At 54.2% G+C, this 22,794-nt stretch overlaps 1 protein-coding gene across 4 annotated transcripts in view; it reads right to left on the bottom strand.

The window, feature by feature from the left end:
- Positions 1 to 22,794, bottom strand: part of CDH4 (cadherin 4) — a 454,084-nt gene that overhangs the window by 58,007 nt on the left and 373,283 nt on the right. For all 4 annotated transcript variants that reach the window (XM_012803965.1, XM_003787754.1, XM_003787753.1 and 1 more), the window contains 2 exons: positions 7,289 to 7,444; positions 1,123 to 1,267 (listed from right to left, as the gene is read on the bottom strand). In XM_012803965.1, the coding sequence (XP_012659419.1) occupies positions 1,123 to 1,267; positions 7,289 to 7,444 (301 nt within the window). The remainder of the gene's footprint in view (positions 1 to 1,122; positions 1,268 to 7,288; positions 7,445 to 22,794) is intronic.

Below are 22,794 nucleotides of genomic sequence, written 5' to 3'. Positions count from 1 at the left end.
TACAATATAGGACACCTAGTCAAACCTACAGTTAACCCAGTGAGACTCTGCTGCAGCATAAGCAAGCCGCACATGGTGTTTGGGACGTACTTAAAAAGTTTGCTGCCTGTCTGAACTTCAAGTTCACCTGGTGGCCCCAGCAGAGGTCCCTGCAGTAATCTCAGCTCCCTCCTAACCTTGCCCAACCCAAGCTGGCAAAGGCTTGTCCCAACCAAGAAGAAGGGACCCCTGCCCTGCAGGAGACACCCAGTGGGGAGTTGCGCTTCCCGAACAGAAACCTTCTGGGGCCTGTTAGCAGCTCACCAGGCCCCGTTGCAGTTCTTGCCAGGGGGTAGAGACTTCTGGGCTCCCACCTGCACACGCTGAGGGCTCTGGGCAGCTCACCTCACCGCCTCAGGGCTGGAGTCTCCTTGTTGTTGAAGGGCTGGGGGTTGACTGCTTCTTGGTAGTTAGAGGGTGCAGTCACGAGACATGGCCCTCCCTGAACACGGGCCCCCGGCATGTGTGCAGTTGGCATTTGTGCCACACTGAGGTCTGGGGGGCACAGGCTATAGGGTTAGCTCTGACAGGACAGAGAAACTTGGCCACACAGGCTCGCTTCCTGGGGACTTGGCCCTTGTTTGCTTCCCACTGGGCTTGGAACCAGATCCCATGGGTAGCCCATGAGACCTCAAATGGTCTGAGGAGGCCTCGTCTCCTGCCCCAGGACCTTGGCACATGCCCCTTCCTCTCTTTGGGAACCGTTCCTTCTCAGACTTCAGCTCCTCTTTGGGCACTGTTCCTTTTCAGATTTCAGCTCCCAAAGAGGGGTGTCCCCTACAGACAGCCGTGCACAGGACCCACCATGCCTATCGTCACTGTGGTTGCTCTGTTCTCATGTCTTACGCCGAGTTTATCCCATTCTGGACCCTGAGGTCCAGGAGAGAGGGCCCCAGGTAAACACCTGCTAAGTCGTATGTCGTGTGTTTGCATGAAGGCCCCATGGCGCCATCTCGGTGATGGGGGCTGAGCAGCCCTTCTCAGCTGCTGGGGACCCACTCCCCAGACCCTGTCTGTCCCACACCCAGCAGAGCTGGCAGGCCCCCCTGGAACCAACCACAGCTTCCCTGAGCTCGGGCTCACCTGGCTTGGAGCCCTCGTCCACAGAGCCGTTGTACACCTGGTTGAGGAACTCGGGGCGGTTGTCATTCATGTCAATCACGTAGATGTACAGGTCGATGGGGTTCTCCACCTTGTTGCCATTCATGTCCACGGCGTGTGCGCGGAGCTGAGGACAGCACAGACGTGTCAGAGCCCAGCGCACTCGGGTGACACCCCTGCCTTGGTCCAGCTTGGACCTCCAGCACCTGTGGGGACCATTCCCACCTTGGACCTCCAGGACCTGTGGGGACCATTCCCACCTCAGACCTCCAGGACCTGTGGTGACCATTCCCACCTCGGACCTCCAGCGCCTGTGGGGACCATTCCCACCTTGGACCTCCAGGACCTGTGGGGACCATTCCCACCTCGGACCTCCAGGGCCTTTGGGGACCATTCTCATCTCGGACCTCCAGCGCCTGTGGGGACCATTCCCACCTTGGACCTCTAGGACCTGTGGGGACCATTCCCACCTTAGACCTCCAGGACCTGTGGGGACTATTCCCACCTCGGACCTCAGGGGCCTTCCGGAACCAGTCCTAGTGCTACTGACTGTACTTATCAAATGTCTGCAGCAGGACAGGCATCCCTTGAAACGGGAGCTCATGTCCACTCCCAACAGCCACAGAAAAGCCATTTGTGTCCAGTGGTGTGGGGGGGCTTACACTGCGGCTACCAGGAGGCTGAGGCTGGCAGCAGGGGCAGGCACCTGCCTTTGCTAGTTAACTCCTGGGTTTGACATATGGGGAAATGAGTGGTCAGAGAGGGAATAACCCCAGGAAAGGTGGGACAGGGGCACGGGTTCCAGGGACATCAGAGGGTACAAAGCAACAGTATTAAGGACACACAATTTAAAGGGCAAATTGTGTCGGACTGTACCCAGGGAGGCTGTGTACCCAGGGAGGCTGTACCCAGGGAGGCTGTGTACCCAGGGAAGCTGTGTACCCAGGGAGGCTGTACCCAGGGAGGCTGTGTACCCAGGGAGGCTGTGTACCCAGGGAGGCTGTACCCAGGGAGGCTGTGTACCCAGGGAGGCTATACCCAGGGAGGCTGTGCTCGGTAATAGGAGACGGATTAGGCTGAGACCCGGGGGACATGCAGACTGCCACGCAAGATGTGGCTATGCACGTGGCCACATCAACTGCAAGTTTCATGCTTGACGATCCTGAAACACCGCCTGCCCTTTCAACCAGCTGCCCGCACCCCTGTCGCTCCTCAGACCCGGACGGATGTGCAGCCCCACCGCGCTGCATGGGCACTTCCATCGGTGGCCAGGTGATCCTTCATCTTGTCAAATGCACCCAGGCAATCACACACCCAGTCAAAGGTCGAGGGCTTTTGAAAACAAGTAATTCTGAGCTAAAATTAAAGTTATTATCTCCTAACTAAGACCATGCTGCCGGTTCTAGGCGCTATCTTTAGTGGCAGCAGCAGCCCCAGAGCAGATAATGGAGACGCAGCTACCAGGCTGCCTGCTTCTGCTGTCCCACTCCCGGCCCCCCAGTTCTAATTACACTCGGCAGCTTCTGTGGGAGTCCCTGGGGAAAGGCTTCTCCCCGCCCACCTCTTGGGGCACACTGCTAGGGGTTTGGGGGTTTTTGCCCTGGTGGTGGGGGAGGCGGCATCTCAGCTGAGTCCTCTTGAGCTTCTGCAGCCTGCAGGTCTCAGCGCCAAGCAAAGTGAGCTCCCCACGACGCTGTGGGCCGGACACATCCCTGTTCTCCCCCTGGGGGAGGGGACTAGGCGTAAGGTACGGGCTTGGTCCTGCATGGCAGGGCTGGGGGTGTGTGCTCGGGAGGAGGTGCGTCTCTGACTGAGGACGGTGCGGGCACAGCGTGTGCTGACCGAGGACCGTGCGGGCACAGCGTGTGCTGACCGAGGACGGTGCGGGCACAGCGTGTGCTGACCGAGGACGGTGCGGGCACAGCGTGTGCTGACCGAGGACGGTGCGGGCACAGCGTCTGTGAGGTACTCCCGTCCCCTCTGGCCGTTCTCCTCTTAGCTTTACATATTGAAATTCTTAATAAGCTGTAGATGACACCCAGGCATTTCTCTTTGCACTGGGATCTGGAACCTGTGGCTATCCTGGGTGGGTAAGGAGCTGAGCTGGGGCAGGCCCAGAGCAGGCGGCAGCAGAGCTCCTGCCAGCTGTCACAGTGGTCAGAGCCCCAGGCATGACCGTGGGCAAGTGGCCCCAAGGTGTTAAGCCTACCAGGGGTTTTGTTAAACACCCCATGTTCAGAGAAAGGGTTCCTGAAGATGCAGGAGAAGCAAGCCTGGGAGACCTCAGGCTACAGCTCAGCACCAGGAGGGCGGCCAGGGCTGTGCACAAGGCAGTGGGATCAGGTGTGGAGACCAAGGCGCCCATCTAGCAGGAAGCCACAGCACGGTGGGTCCCAGTCCTGATATCATGGCCCCCAGGAGACGATAGGGAGGGATGGCTCAGGTCAAGAAAGAAGGCATGCTTTTGTAGTGGCCGCGATAACTAACCAGGAATCTGCTCTCAGAAAGGTGAGTGTAAATCAGCCGGCCTCATTCCGTGGCGGCCGTGGAGAGGCAGAGAGCTCTGATTTGCATGGAGGGTGAGGCTCCTGAGCAGCCAGCTAAATGAGAAGGGCAAGGGGATGTAGGGGCTGTCCTGGGGGGCCATGCAGAGACTGGGGCTCACTGCACCCTCATTCTGGGGGGCAGGCCCCAATCATGGGGGGGACCATGCCTCTAGACGAGGGCACCAGTACCCGTGAAGAATGAATCTTGGAAGGGGCCTATGCGTGTCGGAGGGCGGACACAGACAGGAGGGAGGGAGGGAGGGCTGAGAGGGAAGGGACAGTGGGAGAGGGAAGGGTGGGGGGACAGAGAGGAGTCAGTGTGCCTCTGGCGTCTGGCCACGCAGTCCTTGTGAGTGGTGCCGTGAGAACAGCTGAAAGAAAAGTGTACACCTGGTTTTCAGGGGTGCCTGGACGTCAAAGAGGGAGCTAGGGCCCTGCCAGCCCCTCTCTGGGGAAAGACATCCTGAAATTGCTTCCACTGAAGCCAGCAGCAGAGGCTTCCCGGGCTGTCTGTGCTTTCGTGCCTGAGCCTGCACCTAAAATGACTTGACAGCCCTCATGGGCATGCGTGCCGCAGATGCCGACTCCCAAATCACTTTCCTCCCTGTTCCTGCACACTGTGAGCAAAGTCACCGTCCTCGCTCAGAAAGGACACAGCGATTTTCCTTTAGATACTCAAGCACCCAAGGGAAATCTCTCTTTCCATCCAGCTGACGCACCAGCCTACTTCCTTTGTAGCACCTCTCCTGGCTCCAGCCTCCACTATCTAAGAGACAAAGTTAGGAGGGTGCCAGATGCCCCCTCAGATGGTGTCTGGGCAGGGGGCATTCTGTTGGGGGCTGCACCTGCCGTTCCCAATACTTGTCTGGTGCTGAAGAATCTGGGGATGCAGCCTTCCTTAGGGCCTTCAGGCCAAGAAGCACCCAGTGCCCCTTCATCTCGTGAATGTGCAAGGCCCTCCAAAGTGGGATCAGGTCTGGCCTATTCACCTTTACTTGCCCAGCACCTAACACAGGGCCGGGTACTCAGAGCTCAAGAAAAGTTCCATGGATGGATGAATAGATAGGTGTGTGACTGGATGAGTGTAGAGTTGGATAGAATGATGGGCAGGTGGATGGATAAATGGATGGATGGATAATCAGATCGATGGATGGGTGGATGGATAAGTGGATGGATGGATGGATAATTACATGGATGGGTAGATGAATAGATAAGTGGATGTATGGGTGGATGGATCAATAATTGGATGGATGAGTGGACAGATGGTTAGATGGAAGGATAAGTGGATAGATGGGTAGTTGGATGGAGGAGTGGATGGAAAGTTGGATGAATGGGTAGATGGATGGATAATTAGATGGATAGGTGGATGGATAGGTAAGTGGATGGGTGGGTGGATGAGGTAAGTGGATGGGTGGGTGGATGGATGGATAATTGCATGGATGGATGGGTAGATGGATGGATGGATGGATAAGTGGACAATGAATGGATGGATGGTTGAATAGTTGGGTAGATAGAGGGATGGGCAGATGGATGGATGGACACATAGGAGATCAAGTGGGCAGACAGAGGGAAGAGTCCGAAAATGTAGGCCAGGTTTCTCTTGGCAGAGAATGTAAAGAGAGAAGTCTGAGTCCAGTGAGCTTACTGACGTGTATCTGCTTAAGGGCAGAGACCACAGGGTGTGTGGAACCCCCTAGTCCATGTGAACAGTGCCTGTGAAGCTGTGGCCACTGGGCAGCCAGTCTGAGGGAGGAAATCTGTGGCTATGAAGGGACTAGGCAGTCTCCCAGAGCAGGCTCCAGGGTCCCTTTAGCCTCCACTTCTGGTGGTGCCTGGACCCTTGGGGAGGTCACCATGGGCAGTGGAAGAACCAGCCTCCTCCTACTGAGGTCCTCCCGTCTGTGAGTGCCCAGTGAGCCACTGAGGGCCAGGCTCTGTTTTCGGGCCTGGGATATGGTGTGGACAAGCCTGGCAACTCCTCCACCCACACAGAGCTGTCTCCTGGTGAGAGGAGATTGAACAGTGGATCCCCAACACTCAGCAAACATGGGAAGCACCAGGGCTGGTCTAGTCCACACCATGTGCTGAAGCCAGGTAAAGGCAGACCAGTTAACCCTGCACAACAGCATCAGGACAGAAAACAAAGGCCTCTATCTTTGTTCCCAAATTCCTCAGCTGAGTAGCTGAGGGCTCAGGTATCATGATGGTCACCCCAATGTACACAGCCCCTGCTAGTGCTGGGCTCTGCTCTAGGGCTGCACTCCTGGGAGTGCTCAGGTATCATGACAGTCACCCCAACATACACAGCCCCTGCTAGTGCTGGGTTCTGCTCTAGGGCTGCACTCCTGGGAGTGCTCAGGTATCATGACAGTCACCCCAACATACACAGCCCCTGCTAGTGCTGGGCTCTGCTCTAGGGCTGCACTCCTGGGAGTGCTCAGGCAACCCCAGGAGCTGCTGCCATCATCTGAGTCTGTCCACTTAGCAGGATAGAGACCTCCAGCTGGAGGGGAAAGTGGTTTGCCTGAGGGCTCCCACCCGGGGAGGGTGGGGCTTACACCTAGGGAAGGGGTGGGACTCCCACCTGGGGAGGGTCAGGGTTCCCACCTGGAGAACAGTGGGGCTTCCACCTGGAGAAGGGTGGGGCTCACACCTAGGAAAGGGGTGGGACTCCCACCTGGGGAGGTGTAGGGGCCCCACCTGGAGAGCAGTGGGGCTCACACCTGGAGAGGGGTGGGGGGGTCACACCTGGAGAAGGGTAGGGCTCATACTTGGAGAGGGGAGGGGATCACACCTGGAGGGGGTGGGGCTCATACTTGGAGAAGAGCAGGTCTCACACCTGGAGAGGGTTGAGGCTTATGCCTGGAGGGGGAGGCTGGTTTGACCCTCAGTCTGGCCCTGGTCTGTGCTGCCTCTGGCAGGTGCAGTGCCTCCTCTGCCTGTGGGGGGCGGAGCCCAGGGGACTATGCTTCTGGCATCACTGGACCAAGGGACAGCGAGACTAGTGCACCCAGCTGGGGCCCCCTCTCTCCAGCCAGGGTCAGAATGGCCAAGGAGGAGACAGACACCACCCCTCCAAGCCACTGTCTCCAGCCTCCATCCTTCTCACCTGTGACTTTGCCATGCACAGCCTGTGAGACTGACCCAGAGCAGGTCCCGTCTCAGAGGTGCTTCCCACTGTCAGAGAGGCGGGAGGAAGGAAATGAGAGGGTGGGGTGGGAGGGGCCCATGGTGTGCAGCAGCCTGGGCCCCCAGCAGAGGCTACCCAGGAGGCTGTGGGTTTGGAGACTTTTTAGACCGGTGGTTCTCCCTGTGTGGTCCCAGGCCTGAGCAGGCATCCCTCTGCGAATGTGTTAGAACACAAATTAGCAGACCCATCCTAGGACCACTCAGTCAAAAACCCTGGGGGTGGCATCCAGTGACTCAGATTTCCCTAGCATTCCAGAAGTTTCTAGTGCAGGCCAAATTTGGAGGCCTCCTTGTGCATTAGGGACCCTGAGGCCAGGCAGGCACCTGCCTTGATGAGGGCCCAGCCAGGCCTGGCAGCACTGAGATTGGCCAGGTTTGGCGACCCTCTGTCCTGCCCTAGTGGAGACACTCACATGGTATGAGGCTCGCTCCTCTCGGTCCATGGGCCGAGTGACGTACATGCGGCCGGACATGGAGTCGATGCTGAAGACCTCCATGGGGGGCTGGTCGGCGCCCACGCCTGTGATGCTGTATCGGATGGGGATGTCATTGTCCTTGTCAGACCGGATCTGGAGGAGGAGCAGAGAGAGAAGAGGTCAGTCTGTGTGCCCAAGATGCCACCCATCCCTGAACTTGTCACATGTGACCATTCCCAGGAGGACAGCCAATGGTCGGGGACTCACTGAGGGGCCTGAGGCCCACCAGCTAACAGGGAAGAACATGGTATCATACTTTGAGTTCAGTGCGAGTGCAGGGAGCTGGGACTCCAGATGGAGATCAGGACGCAGACAGAAATAAAAATGACGGCAAGAATGGCCTGACGTGGGCCCTCAAAGGCAGGAAAAGACACAGGTGAGGAGACAGCAGCTGCACAGAGCTCTGAGGGAGAACGCTGGGACCAAGGTCTCAGCAGTGTGTGAAGGCCACAGACGTTTTTGGATATATATAGGTCACTATGAAAGTTTTGAGACAGACTGTGTTGGGGCCCATTATTTCGCTTCCAAGAAACACAGTCAAGAGTGCTTTCTGATTCACCTGTGCACGTTTCACTTGCTCAGCTTACTGTGTTGCCAGGACGGCTTCATAGGCTTCTGTCTACGTGGATTTTATGATTCTTGATTTTTGTGTAGCTCAAAACTTTGGTAATGTCCCATGTGAAAAGACTGAGAACATACCCCGGCTTCCGGCTTTTTTCATAGAAGCCCTGGAAGATACGATCCCATCTCCTGTGCGGTAACTCCCCATTAGGGTCTCAAGAATGGGGGGCCATTCTTGAGGTGACCCACGCTTAGACACTCATTTAACACGGAAGGGCATCATTGTCATGGTTTAAAGCTAAATACGAACATTAAAGTACATTTCACGGAGAAAGCTACTGTTTAAATAGAATTTAACAATGGTTCCTGGGATCCTCAATCCAGAGTAAGCCAGAAAAGACCCATAACTGTGGCAGAAACGGAAACACCACAGACAAGCATGAAATGTGGGGCGGGGTTAGGTTAGGCAGGGGCGTCGTTTAATTGTTGACATTAGCACTGAAAATAAGACATGTCTTCCTGGAGGGGGGTGGATGGGTGGAGGTAGGGTGACTGGAGGGATCACCTCGGTGGTTTATCTTACAAGGGTACAAGTGAATCTTTCTGAAAGTAGAATATACACGTCTTAACACAATAACTAGGAAAATGACAGAAAGGCTATGTTAACCAGTTTGATGAAAATATTTCAAATTGTATATGAAAACACCACACTGTACCCCATGATTGCATTAATGTACACAGCTATCATTTAATAATAATAAAAAAAGACACGTCTTCCTTTTTGATGAAGCAAAACATCTTGTAATGAAAAGGGGAAGCTGGTGGAGACATGGCCACCCACCCACATTTGGGCACATCTTGGAGCCTGGAGGGCTCCCTGGGGGAAGTATAGGGAGGCCACAAGGATCTAGAAATACAGGGTGTGCAGAAAGTTTGCCTGCAATGGTTTATTTTTAAATCACGCACAAACTTTATGGACACCCTGGATAACTGACCAGGTGGAATTAATAGATCTTCATCCAAATTTGAAAACACCTTTAGAAAATACTAACCCCACACTGTACCCCAGAAGTGCATTAATGTACATAGTTACCGTTCAATAAAAAAAAGAAAAAAAAAAAAAAAAAAAAGAAATACTACGTTTGGGCTTGGTGTGGTGGCTCATGCCTGTAATCTCAGCACTCTAAGAGGCCAAGGAGGGTGGATTGCAAGAGCGACACTCTGACTTCACTAAAAATAGAAAAACTAGCTGGTGTGGTGGTAGGCATCTCTAGTCCTAGCTACTTAGGAGGCGGAGGCAGAAGGATCACTTGAACCCAGGAGTTTGAGGTTGCTGTGAGCTAGGCTGAGGCTACTACTGCACTCTACCCAGGTTGAGAGTAAGACTCTGTCTTGAAAAAAACAAAACAAAACAAAAAACAACTCCTTTTTTCCCCTTAAAGCTCATGATACCATGACAACATGTTTATAATAAAGTAGACAGTACTAGAAACTTGAAAAGTATTCTATAAAGCAAAATTGACCAGGTCTTTTATTGAAATGATGTAATTAAAATTTAATGATGAAACTGAAAACAAAAAGACCTTTTAGAAACCTAAAAGGCATTGTGAAATAACCATCAGGTCAAATAAGAATCAATATTGCTTTAGAGGCTATTTAATCATGTTTAGTAATACAGCTAACAGACTCTTACACAGTAGAACCCAGAGGCTGAGTCTTCTTTTCATCCCTGACACAGAATTATAGCAAATGAACAACACACTCAGTCCAGAGGGGATGGAACCAGAGAGATTGGTATGTCACCAGCAGAGTCACCAAGAATGAAGAGACAGAAATGTACGGTCTGGGAACCAACTTCAAAGAGCCAAGGGTGTCTAGGAGTTCTCTGGTACTTCTCCTGAACAGAGGATGGGACCTAGACAGGCACTCCCAGGAACACGTCCAAGATGAGAAAACTAGGCCCGGCAGACGACATTTTCCTGAACCAGCATCTCCTGGTGACTGGCTGGCTCAGGCCTGACTGAGTCAAGATCATGCTGGTCAGCATGGAGCCACCCCAGGACCGCAGTGTTTGGTTGGGAGGAAGTTGGCACCTCTGAGTGAGAGGTAGGGACGATCGTCCTGTGTAGCCTTATGGGGGTGAACATGAATTCGGGGCCCACACTGGCGCTGACCAGGGCCCCTAGGGGCCGAAGCAGGCAGTCTGCCTTGGTGCGCACACACTTGCGGGCATACTGACACATCCACATGGCCTGAGAGGAGCCTCTGTGTCCTGGCCCCCAGGCACCTGCCGGAGTGGTGCACAGCATTCAGGGCTGCGTGGAGAGCACCTGGGGGCTGGCAGGGCGGGCCTGGCAGCAGAAATGCGGAGATCTGCTTGCTCTGGGCTCAGGGCCGCCGCACTTTGCCTGGTCATTGCAGGCATCGTGGGAGAGGCTCTGCCTGAGTCTTACCAGCTCTGCCTCTACGGCTGGAGGTCACCAAGCACCGCCCTTTCAGGGCAGGCCTGGCAGAGGCCGCTGTTCTTCCTGGAGATGCTCTCTGCTCTACCCAGGGCAGTTTTCACCAAGATCTGGTCCCTGGGTCCCTGGGTCCCTGGGGCCAAGTCTGGATGAGAGGGAGAGCCCCTCCCTCGGTCTCCGCTGACTTACTGGTTGGGGTGGGGAGAAGGGCTAAGATCACCACCTACCAGGAGAGCCAGAAAGCTCTAGGGCCCTGTGAGTTTGAGAGCTTTAACTTTGGTTCAGAGAGGGCACTGCCCGGCTGCCCTGGACTGGGGAAGCACATGGAGGCAGGGCAGTGGAAGGACAGGTGATCTGCTGCGTGCTATGGCTGCGTTTATATCTTGTACACATACATTTAATTATAAAACTGCTGGCCAAAACATACTTAACGGCTTTTTTTTTTGTTTGTTTTTTTGTGTTTATTTTTTGCAAACAAACTCACTACATTTTGACCACCGGGCTGCTCTTGCTTCATCCCTGTATTCTGAAATACGCTGGGGGCCGGGTGCCAAACATGGCGGGTGCGGGGCCCTGAGCGTCGGCCCTCAGAACACTCTGGATTCTCCCACAGTTTACAGCACTAGGAAAAAATACTGTGCTAACAAATGCACTGTTAGGCTACAGGGCAGTAAGGAGGCCCTAAAACAATGAAAACATTCTACCCGCATATCAGACTCTTGCACCTGGAGGCAACACCCTACCCTCTCCCTACTCCCTCATACCCGCGCTAAAAATAACCGTCGCAAAAAAAAGTCCCCGGAGCAAAACTGCCCAGCAACCCTGCAAGTTATGCATTCCCCAATCACCAACCGCCTCATACCCTAACGCCCCCTCACCCCCCCTGCATGTAGTTTTTCGCCTTAAAAGCAGCCTGTAACGGCCTCTAAGGGTTCCTTCCCCCTTGTGGCTGAGGAACCCTGACGCGCCAGCAATAAACCTGCCTCTTGCTTTTTGCATCGATTTGTGATTGTGAGTGGTCTTTGGGTAGGCGACCCCCGGGGTGGGCACAACAGCACCAGGTTGGAGGGAGCAGCTTCCCCTTGGTTTGTGCCTGGTAAAGGCGGAAACACCACGGAGGCTCCTGATAGGCCACGAAAAGCCTCCACAGAGGCTCCTGATAGGCCAGGAAAAGGAATTCAGGCGGCCGCCACGCACTGCTTTACGGTGCCACAGAGACCTGTGCTCTTTTGCATTTGTTAGTAAAGGACGGAACAGATGGTGAAAGGTTCGTTTCAGTGATGTCTACATTAAAATAACTTATGGTGCCCGGCGATTGTGTGCGCCCAGGGACTGCTGCTTGGAAGGCCGGCTCCCGTCCTTAGAAGAGGCTGGAAGTGAAGGATTCTGGCAGAATCTCCCCCAAGGAGGAGTATTTGCCTAATTTTAAATGAACTTGAATCTAGAGAAAAGTCACATGTGTGGGTCTGAATTGCAAACACCTTAGAGGTTTACTCCCAAAGCATTTGGGGAAGAAGCTAGGACAGAGAATCACAGCCAGATTCCAGAAAACATCTCAGAGGAGGAGGGACCGCCCTCCAGGAAAGGACCCTGGGGGTGGGGGTGCTGCCCCCCAGCTGCAGCTGTCCCTGTCCTGTCCGCAGGGGGCACAACGCCTCACTCAGCCCAGGAAACCCGTCTGTGCCCAGCGTCACACCTGGCGCGCCTGCCCGCCGGACCAGATCAGAGCTCGGCCCAGAGGTGACACCCTCTCACTCTGTGATGGCACATTAGGGTAGGGACAGTCAGGGGGGAGCAGGGTCTGGGGGGCCTGTGGTGTGCGGCAAGGAGGGCGTTCGAGGACGTCAGGTTCAGAGTGTGTCTGCTGGGTCTTGTCCAAATACACACCCAGAACACAGATATACTGCACACACAGACCCATAGACATACACCCCCAGAACACAGATATACTACACACACAGACACACAGATATACACACAAACACACAAACATACACCCCCAGAACACAGATATACTGCACACACAGATCCACAGACATACACACACAGACCCACAGACTTACACCCCCAGAACACAGATATACTGCACACACAGACACACAGATATACACACACACACAGACCCACAGACATACACACCCAGAACACAGATATACTGCACACACATGGAACACAGATGTACCACACACACAGACCCACAGATATACAAACCCACAAACATAGAACATAGATATACACACAAACACAAATACACACACATATACATACAACACCCTAACACACACATACACCAACATACATATACAATACACACATACAGCCACACACACACAGCCTTCTCTCTGAACCAGCCTGTACTATGGTGGCCATTTGCTGGGTTTTGCCATTAATAAAGCCTCTTTAGTTCCTGCCCTAGCATTTTAAAAGATGCTTTTGAAATCTAAGGATCAAGTTCTTCCAGCAGGATATAACCCTTGAGTGAAGTGTTTCGGCTCTTACTGCCTGTAGGATATTAAACCTAGAGATTTCCCAGGGAAGCAGGCGGCCAGCTCTCCTTTTCCTCACCTGGTGGGAGTCTGAGTTGCCTGTAGCGGTTCCCACCTCTCCTCGGAGTAAAGCTCTGGATGGTGACAGCAGTCGCTGTGCCTGTCCCACTCCTCCCCACAGTGCCAAGACTAAGGCAGGTGGATTTGCACTGGGCTGTATCATATAGCCTGCCCAGAAGCGCAGTTTCCTTTTAGAATCAGACTCTCACGGAGTCCAGAGGTGGGAAGGCCACTGCACCCAAGAGCACGGGCCCTGCCCCTGTGGCCTTGGCGGGTGCACGGGGGCCCCTGCTTGAACACTTTGATTTTCATGCAGATAGAAGACCAGGGTTTTCTCAGGTTTTCTGAGTCTGTTTTCCTGCCTGCTGGTGTAGGACCCCCCCCCCCTTGTGTTTGAGCCTGAACTTGGTGTCTACATCCTTCTGTGGGCCCTGGGAACAGGGACATGACTGCCAGCATGGCAGGGTGTGGCATCCCAGGGGTGCCCAGTAGTTCCCAGAGGAGCAGAGGGAGTGAGGACGTGCCTCCCAGGCAGGGTGTCTGGCCCTTAGCCTGCTGCTGTGGTCACCTGTGGGCCGTCTTGGGGCCTAAGGCCTTCCTGGAGGAGGCAGGACCCCTGACCCAAGGATGAGGAGGGTGAGAAAGTGAGTAGCCAGGGAAGGTGGGGAGGGGCTTCCTGGCTTCGGCTTAGCCTGAGAGGCAGAGGGAAGGTCAGAGGCTCTGTGTGAGGAGGAGGAAAGGGGTGGTTACATTCCATTCCAGGCTGGTCTGAGAACATGTAGGGCCAGCAGGAGCTCGAGGAGGAGGAAGAGGAAGGCCCTGTGAGGCTCAGGGAAGGCCTGCCCTGTGACCCCCACGACCGTGGTCCATCCTCAGCCTGTTCTTCATGTTCGTTGTAGGCTCCTTTGGGCAAATTACAGCTCCCAGCCTTTCGTGTCCTTGTCCTGGCCTCAGAAGAGGAGGGACTCCTCACACCTGGAACTCTGTAAGGATGAGTGGAGGGGAGACCGCACAGTGCCACGTCCACCTGATCCTCCTGCCTATTCTGCAGACGGAGAGACTGGGGTCCACAGAGGCCAAGGGACTTGACGAGGGCTCACAAGTAACTAGTGTGCCCAGGGCCCATTTCCGCGGCGGTCACACTGCCTTCCGAGGCCTCTGAAGTCAGGGGGCTGCAGGAGCAGCACTCTGTGCTCACAGCACAGGCCCCGGGACAGAGTCAGCAGCCTCGGGGTCTCCAGGGACACTGGATGTGCCAGCAGAGACTGCCCCTCTCCCCAGCCAGCTTTACAAATGTGACTTTGGGGGTGGGCAGGAGACTGCGGAAGCCCATGTCGTCAAACGTCACCGTGACTCTGAGACCTTGAGCCAGAACTTCACTTTAATTGCTTCTGAAGGTGATTACGGAAGTGTAACCTTGGCCTGCCTGAGATTCTTTTAGCTGCTTCGAAGTTTAACTTAAAAGCCCTTTGCCAGGGTGCTGGGTCAGGTTCTTATGGAATTAATGAGACAAACTTGAAGCCGGAGGAGTATTCTCATCCCCCACCCCCAACTTCTCCTTGGTTTTTGAACATTATTTTTGTATTTCTTGCATTTTATCAAATATTTTTCATGGATGATGAAATTCAGCCTTCAGTTATTTTCACTTAGGTTCTTGTAACGAGCAGAAAAATCCAGACAGTGATATGAAAAGGCATTTGTTGTGTAACACTGATGCCATCACACACAACTGTTCACAAATACTTTGAGTTTTATAAATCATGAAGACACATGTTTAGTCACATGACCACTCACAGAAGCATGAGTAGGACACATTTGGCTGGCGGTGAACAGTGAGTGCAGGCTGTACGAGTTGACAGAGAGAGGGACCTCCTTGATTTTGGGCACGGTGTCTCTGCTGACAGTGGGGATGGTTGCACGGTAGTGCCAACTCGTGTGGTAGCACAAAGCTATGCTGCTCTGTGCCTCCTCATGCAGACCCAGAGCCCTGGCCAGGGGCCACCTGACTGTCCAGTCTCCTGTCCAGTCATCCTGTCAGGTCTGCGAGCAGCCCAGGAGCATTCCTGCACATTCCTTCCCACTTGGGATAGCCTGAGTTGTCAGCTGCAGTAAGTTGGAGCCCTGCCCGCCCAGGTGCTGTCTGAGGATCATGTAACACAGCGCTCGGCAGGCAAGGACCAACTAGAGGCTAATGTCACTGTGGTGTCCAGGTGTGGGCCTAAGTTACCTCCCCACGGAGGCCCACCTGCACATCTAGGTCCCTGTGTCTTGGGTTGAGGTCCCTACAAATAGCCTGATTTTCCTATACAAGCGATTGACTGAAGAGAACCCCCAAGAGGAGTGGAAAGGATGAGGCATATCTCAGCCTGGGCCCAGCTTCCCCTCACACTGGGGACATGCTGGGGGTACTGCTGGGCATAGGCCCGGAAGAGCTGACATCTGTCCACGTGACCTTGCCCAAGCCACCCCCCCCATCCAGCTGATGGATGGATGAGCAAAGTTATTGCCATGTTTAGTGTATCAGAATTGTTATTATGGTGCTAAAATGAAAACTGATAAGTAAGGGGAAAGTAGCTGATACACCTGGTGGAGTATTATGCAGTCACAAAAGGGGCCAAGTCCTGAAGCCACGCCAACATAAAACCACACTCAGTGGCAGCGGCCAGACATAGAAGGCCATGGAACTTCTGCTCCCACTCACACACAATACTCCGAACAGACAGTCTGCAGAGGCACAGAGTTGGTGCAGGGTCTCTGGAAGCTGGGGCAGAGCGAAGAGGACTTTGTTAAAGGGTACAGGATGGCACAGGCCTGAAACTAGATGGAGTCACAGCTGCACGACACAGTGAATTACTAAGGCCTTCAGCGTGAATTTTAACGCAGTAAAGAAGAGAGGGCCGAGATAATTACTAAGAAGCTCCTAATCCTGGTGCGTGCCCTAGGGATTAGGGCCACAGTGGCCTGAGAGCGAGACCTGGGAGGCAGCCAGGGTGCCAGGCCACAGCTGACCCTCAGGTGCCAAGTGTGGCCGAGCCTTTCCTTGTGCTGACTGACCTGCGGCAGATGTGGCCGCCGTGGAAGTCTGGGCCCTCCCCAGCGCTGTCCCCCAGACTCGTGGCACACAGCAGGTGCTCGGGAACCCCTGGGAATGCGCGGAAACCCTGCTCCCCAGTCCTTGATTTCAGGCCCACCCTCTCTGCAGTACTCACCCTTTCATTCTCAGTCTTTAACTCTGGATTTAAGACAAAAGGCAACAGGATGAAGCAGTCGGACATCTGACAAACCGGTGGCCTCTAGCAGGCCACCCCTGATGAAAGCTGACCTCATCCCGTCACAAACTCAGCAAGGCCCAGAAGTTCTCAGTGGGCTCCTCCCAGGGAAGCCAGGGGCTTCTGGGTGGTGTATGTGGGGGTGCACCCTCTAGTTCTTACTAAGTGATGTTCTACCCGCAGTGAAGCCACTGGTTCATATCTGTTTCCATGTGGTGCTGGGCACAGAGAGGGCACCCCTGAGTACTCTGGCGACTGTAGGTGATATACCGCTAAGTCACATTTGGGCTGGAGCCCTCTGCTCGGAGGCCCTGGGAACTACAGGTGTAGCAGCTACTTTCCCCCTTTATCAGTTTTCATTTTAGCACCATAATAAAAATTCTGATAATCTAAACATGGCAATAACTTTGCTCTATAAAAATGACTGTCTCCGATGCCACTGCTGTCATCAGAGTCCTGATAATAATACTCACAACATGAGACAAGATGGTTATTGTATTAAAATGAATAAACGACAAAGGTTTTTATCACATGAGCAATTTTTCTAGGCATCGAGATGCTTTTTATGCTGTACGTGAGTAATGAACACATAATTCACCAACACACTGGAGTGTGGACCTGGAGTCTGAAGGTGCCATCGCTGCACATAAGTAAATTATTAATGAGATGATGCCTAAAAATAAAAGTACAAAGCCCACCTTCCTCCTACAGAAGGAAAAACAAGTATCCAGTAACTATCAGAGCCAAAAATAATCTTCAAATCCATCACTTGCTGGGGGGCATACTCACTCAGCGGCACACCTTTACCCTAGGGAGTCTGCCCAAGGGTCCCACCTTGCTTGAGAACCTGTGTGGGAGTGTGGCTGACCCCACAGCCAGCCTGTGCTCCTCTCTCCTTCCTTGCCTCCCCTCATAGTGGCCGGAATGACACCAACCACTGCCTGTCATTATCCCTTGCAGCTTGGGGTGGTTTGGGACCAATCTCTGAAGCTGAGACATAGGAAATCCTGGGTGCATAGACAGATGTATTTTGCTTTCCTTGACAATAGCATGACGGGATCATTACCATGGTCACCCCTTGAGGTGAACTTGATGGCAGGTGCATTGGCAGCTCTTTTGCAGCCACCACCAGGGGCTACAGGTGGTGGAGGAGGGAGATGAAGGACGTGAGTCCTGATGGCATGACTGAGCTAACCAAACACAACTAGCATCAACTATCTCGTCCTTTCTGATAACAGGCAACAAGAACAGAGCGCTGAGGCTGCTGGGCTCTCGGGCCCTTGCTTGGAAAGTGGCCTCAGGCATGCAGGGAAGGCCAGATGTCCTTGCCATCTGGCAGAGGCTCTCATGGGCAAGGTGTGGCCAGCTGGCCGAACACAGAGACAGCTTCTGAAATGGTCAGGGCTCCGTGTGCTTGGAGGTCTCCAGGGGCTTCCCTGAGGGGGAGAGGACTTGCGGGCCTGTGAGGGTCTGTTCCTACTTTGGGTGCAGGATGCAAGGCAAGTATCTCAGCCCTGGGACACTGCGGTGGCTGGAATTCTCAGCCTCCTGCCTGCAGCCCAGGCCAACCCCACTGGCCTGCAGAGGCTGCTCTGATGGGACCTCTCCCGGGGCCTGTTGCCAGGACGCCCTTAGAAGGTGCTAGAATGGTGGGACTGTGTGTGCAGCAGGTGCTGGAGAGGGATGTGTGTGTGATTTTCCCGGGTGTGCCTGTTCCCATCTGAAATCAGAAATGACCACAAGTGAGCAGGTGTAGGGGGCGTCCACTGGCCTCAGGTTTCTCAGCCCGTGGGAGTGTTCTGTTTAAAATAAAAGGTCAGGGGCACCAGCCCTGACCCAGCCCTGGCCAAACTGCAACGGAAAACTAGCCAGGCGTTGTGGTGATCACCTGTGGTCCCAGCTACTTGGGAGGCTGAGGCAAGAGAATCGCCTAAGCCCAGGAGTTGGAGGTTGCCGTGAGCTGTGTGATGCCACAGCACTCTACCGAGGATGATAAAGTGAGACTCGGTCTCTATAAAAAAAAAAAAATACTGACCTTAATAATAAAAGGTCAGTAGTGGAGATCTGAGTGGGGGTAAAAATCATTTTCTTTTTCTTATTTTATTTCTCTGTATTAAAAAAACTAAGAAATAGATACCCTCCTCCCAAAAAAACACCTTGCCAGTGGGTGATGCTCCCATGTTGAGGCGGCAGCTCCTCCCCACCCCTGCCACCTGCTCGCTTGTGGTGCTAAGGGCACCCTATAGAGCGTCCTCCCCATTGGCACGGGGACCACGGTGACTCAGGCAGGCCCCAGCTCAGTCCCACAGGGAGCACCCCCCAGGCAGGGCAGGGTCAGGACTCCTGGCCTCAGATTCCAGGTCTATAACCTGCGGCTCAAATTGTTCCAGATGAGATGGCTTTACCTGTTCCCTGAGTTGAGGTTGGAGCCCAAGTCCCAACCCCGTCAGGCCCTACCCTGCCCAGCCCCACCTGGCCCCGCCTCAGCCCCAGCCCCAGCTGTGCACCCGCAGGGCCCTGTGGGCCCTTGATTTGTGTTTATTTGTTCATGTTTGTAGTGTTTATTTCCCCCCCTCTCGTGGGTACACTGTGCCCAGTCAGGTGCTCAGGATGTTTGCAGTTGAACTGAATCACAGTTGTAGAATTTTCCTTGGTTCTTTCCCAAACAGGAAAATCATGCTAAAAATTGAAGGAAGACCCACCCAGAGGGTCACACAGGACACACAGCTGTGGGCCTCTCACGGGGTCACAGAGGCGTGGGGGCTCCATCTCCCCAGTTGTGTCCTGCAGGAGTGGACCTGTTTGCAGCCCTGCCTCTCAGGACACCTGCCTGTGTCCCCTGCCCCAGTAGCTGCTGCCCTGAAAGTCCCAGAGCAGCACTGAGCCTCAAGCCCAGGAGAGAGCTGTTCTGAAGGATCAGTACATGACAATGTTTCTCTAAATGGATGGGGCTCTGGCGTGGGGAGCACAGCCTCCCTGTCCTGGCCATTGGTGGTAGAGGACGGCTTAGCTTCAGAGAGCTGAAGCAAGTTTGGAGAGCCCGGTTCCCTGGTGGGACAGGAGCTGGGTGCACGTTAGCCTGGGAGCTTCACAGCTGGGAGTGGGGGGGACGCAGCCCAGGCCGAGGTGCACAGGTGCCAGGATGCAGGAGAGGTTGGGGCTGGACGCGGTGCTGCCACACCCAGGGCCAGGTCTCAGCCCACTCTGCTGGGCAGGCACACTCTGTGAGGAGAAAAGTATTAGTGCACAGGGAACTGTGGGCACATGGCTGGTGAAGGACCCATGGGTGATGTCTGCTCAACCAGCACTGGTCTTTTTTTTCCTCTTAATTTTGGAGTAATATGAGGACATATGTGATTAGGTTACACTGTTTTATTTGTAAGGTGAAGTCTGAGTTGCCTTCAGCCAGTCACCCAGGAGATGTGCCATGTACCCTGCATCATACCCCAAAGGAGGGCGTGTCCTGACCCCCCCGTGCCCCGCCCCCTTTCTTGAATTCGTTTTCCCTTCCTTGGGCTTGTGATTGTTCAACCACTAGTTTCAACTTAGAAATGAGTTCACGGGGGCGGGGGGGGGGGCTGGCTTTTCTGTTATTGGGATACTTAGGAGAACGTTCTCTAAATCCATCTGGGTTAACACAAAAGATGGAAAGTCTCCGTTTTTTATGGCTGAACAGTGTTCCACGGTCTACGTATACACAGTTTATTAATCCACTCACGTGTTGATGGGCACTTGGGTTGTTTCCACACAGTGGAGACTGTAAATTGAGCTGCCATAATCACGTGGGTGCTGACGTCCTTAAGGTAAACAGGTGTTTCTCCTTCTGGGTAAACACCTAGTAATAGGATCATGGATCAAATGGAAGGTCTACTCTTAGCTCTCTGAGGATTCTCCGTACTTCTTTCCAAAAGGCTGTATGATTTGCTCGCACCGGCAGTGTAAGAGTGGTGCCCTCTCTCCACATCCACATCTGCACCTTTGGGCCCGTGATGTGGGCTCTTCTCACTGGGATAAGGTGACTCTGAAAGGAGGTTCTGATTTGCATTTCTCTGATGATTAGGGATGATGAGCATTTTTTCATGTGTTTGTTGACCATTTGTCCTCTTGGGGAAAGATTCTGTTTGTGTCTCCTGCCTAATGATTCACAGAGTTGTTTGTTCTTTCCTTGTTGATTTGCTTGAATTCTTTGTAGATCGTGGTTATTGCCCTTTGTCAGATTCTTAACACGGGGACATCTTCTCTCATCCTGAAGGTTGTCTGTTGGCACTGTCAATTGTATCCTTAGCTGTGCAGAAGCTTTTTAACTTCATCAGGTCCCATTTGTTTATTTTTGTTGTTGGGGGGCCTTCCTCATAAATTCTTTCTCAAGGCTGATGTCGTTAAGACTTCCCCCACACATTTTCTTTAAAGTACAGGTCTTTTAAAATCTCGATGTGATGGCCTTGAGGTGAGCGGTGGCCCCGGGCTACACCCACACTGTGCCGCAACAGACATGTCTCCTGCCTGGCTCCTGAGGACACCTGCAGTGGCTGGTGTGGCAAACGCCCCACACAGACGCAGCTTAGGATTCCAAGTGTGGGCCATGGGAGCTGCCGGGTGTTTGAGCAGGAGGCAGTCTCTGGGGACGGTGGGGGAGGCTCAGGTTTGGGGGAGTGGAGACTACCGAATGCAGGGAGGGAGGCAGGACCCCCACATCTGAAACAAGGCACAGCAGAGGGGCCAGAGGGAGTAGGTCGGGGGCAGCTGCCCCTACTCCCAGGGGCTATGGCTGGGAGTTGACCCAAGGCTTGCAAAGCCAGGTGTGCACATAGCTCAAGGTCACAGAGTCAAATCAGCAACTCCAGACCCCCTCCCTGCATCTCCTCTGATCCCCAAGGACCAGGCCTGCTGAACAATAACAGCTAAATAACCCCCCCCACCCATGAATATGCATTTCATCAGCCCAACTGAAATAGCTCCTTTTAAAATGTCTTTCCTCCCGGCAGCACACAAAGCTGGAAAGAAGGTTTGTAATTATATGTGTATCACAAGTAGTCCCAGCCCGGCAGGGGGCTTAGAGCCTTCATATAAATTATACCAATCAGCAGCACAGGGAAAAAAACCCCACAAGGATATCGAAAGTGATACTTTCTTACAACTGATGTACACAAGCACTAAATCATGGCAAAACAGTGGGTGGGGGTGGGGCGTCTGTCATCATGAAGTGAGTGTTGGCTGCAGCCTGGCCGCCTGCGTAAATGCACATGATCACCCTAATGATGCATTTGGCGGGCGGGGGGCTGGGGGGACATGTCCAGAGCCAGGGAGGCTGCGGAATACAAATGCTTAAATGCTTTGGGAGTGCTCCCCGGCAGAAGCTGCGAGGCGCCCACACATCTGAGTGGAGTGGCTGTGCCATGCAGACTTGGACCTCCCTCTCAGAGGGGCCGTGCCTGTGCCACCCACAGTGGCCTCTGATGCACCTTCATGTCCCCTACTTTGGGCCCAGGTGCTGTCCAGGGGGGTCTGGCTGGGAAGTGGAGACAGGCCCTTGCAGACATGAAGACTCCCGAGCCCAGGGTTGGATGGGGATGGCAGGGTGAGCCTGGAGGTCTGTCAGGCTTGCTCTCTGTCTGCACACGCCTCTGCTCTGCTGCCAACCCACAGGCTGGGCTGGGGGAGCAGTGAGCAGACACCCACAGAGCCCAGCGCTGACCTGCACCGTTCCTTAAGACAACCCATTTCAGCTTCTCTGCCTGGGCCGTTGGGGGTTGGAGGGCAGAACAGCTGCATAGAAAGCCCGTGTGCACCCTCCCTTCCCCTGTCCCGGAATCCCCGAGGGACATCCAGGGGTCTGAACTGCTCTGAGCCCCTTAAAAGACCCAGAAAGCAGCTTGCAGGCCTGGGCTTCCTACCGAGAGAGCTGGAGGGCAGGTTTCACCTGCTACAGCTGGAATTAGGCCTGGAGGGGTGGGGTGAACCATGCAGAGTCCCCGCCCCCAGGCAAGGGCAGGTGCAGCTAGGGGCCAAAGTCAGCCAGACCCTTCTCACCCTGTGAAGTTAGATGGTGTTTGTGAAACACTAACCGTAGGAAAGGACGCATGGACAGGGCACCATGTAGCTTTGAGGGAATTGGCTGAAACTCAACAAGCTCCAAATCCCTGGGTTACCAAAGGTCCTGACAGAGTCAGTGTGTGTCCTGCTGCTGCTCAAGAGCCCTCGCTGGCTCCCTGTGGCCCACTGGGAGATGGCTCCTGTCTCACCCAGCTCCTGATCCTGTGCGGCAGCCTGGCCTCCTCCCCACTGCTGAGATGGGCCGTGCTGGTCAGCTGTCCCTCGGTCACGTGCCAGGGTCTCTATCTCTGCAGATTTAGAGGGGAATGTTGAGAAACCTGTGATTTCGGGGAACTCCGTGTTCAGCTCTGGAGAAAGTGAACACAGGAGTGTCACTGCTGCACCACAGGCGAGCCAGGAGGGTCGTGCCTGGAGGAGACATTGGAGGTGTCACAGGCTGGGGTCCAGGAAGGTTTCCAGGGCTAGTCCAGAGGGTGGGAAAGGCAGATGTGGGTTCTGGGTGGGCACAGTGAAGCCCAGATGGCATGCAGGCAGGGGCGGGAGGCTGTGCC

Source organism: Otolemur garnettii, unplaced genomic scaffold (assembly GCF_000181295.1).
Source record: "Otolemur garnettii isolate 467f Iridium unplaced genomic scaffold, OtoGar3 scaffold00023, whole genome shotgun sequence".
NCBI lineage: Eukaryota > Metazoa > Chordata > Mammalia > Primates > Galagidae > Otolemur > Otolemur garnettii.
The sequence above is the reverse complement of the archived record's forward strand: the minus strand, read 5'-3'. Positions and strand labels throughout refer to the sequence as shown.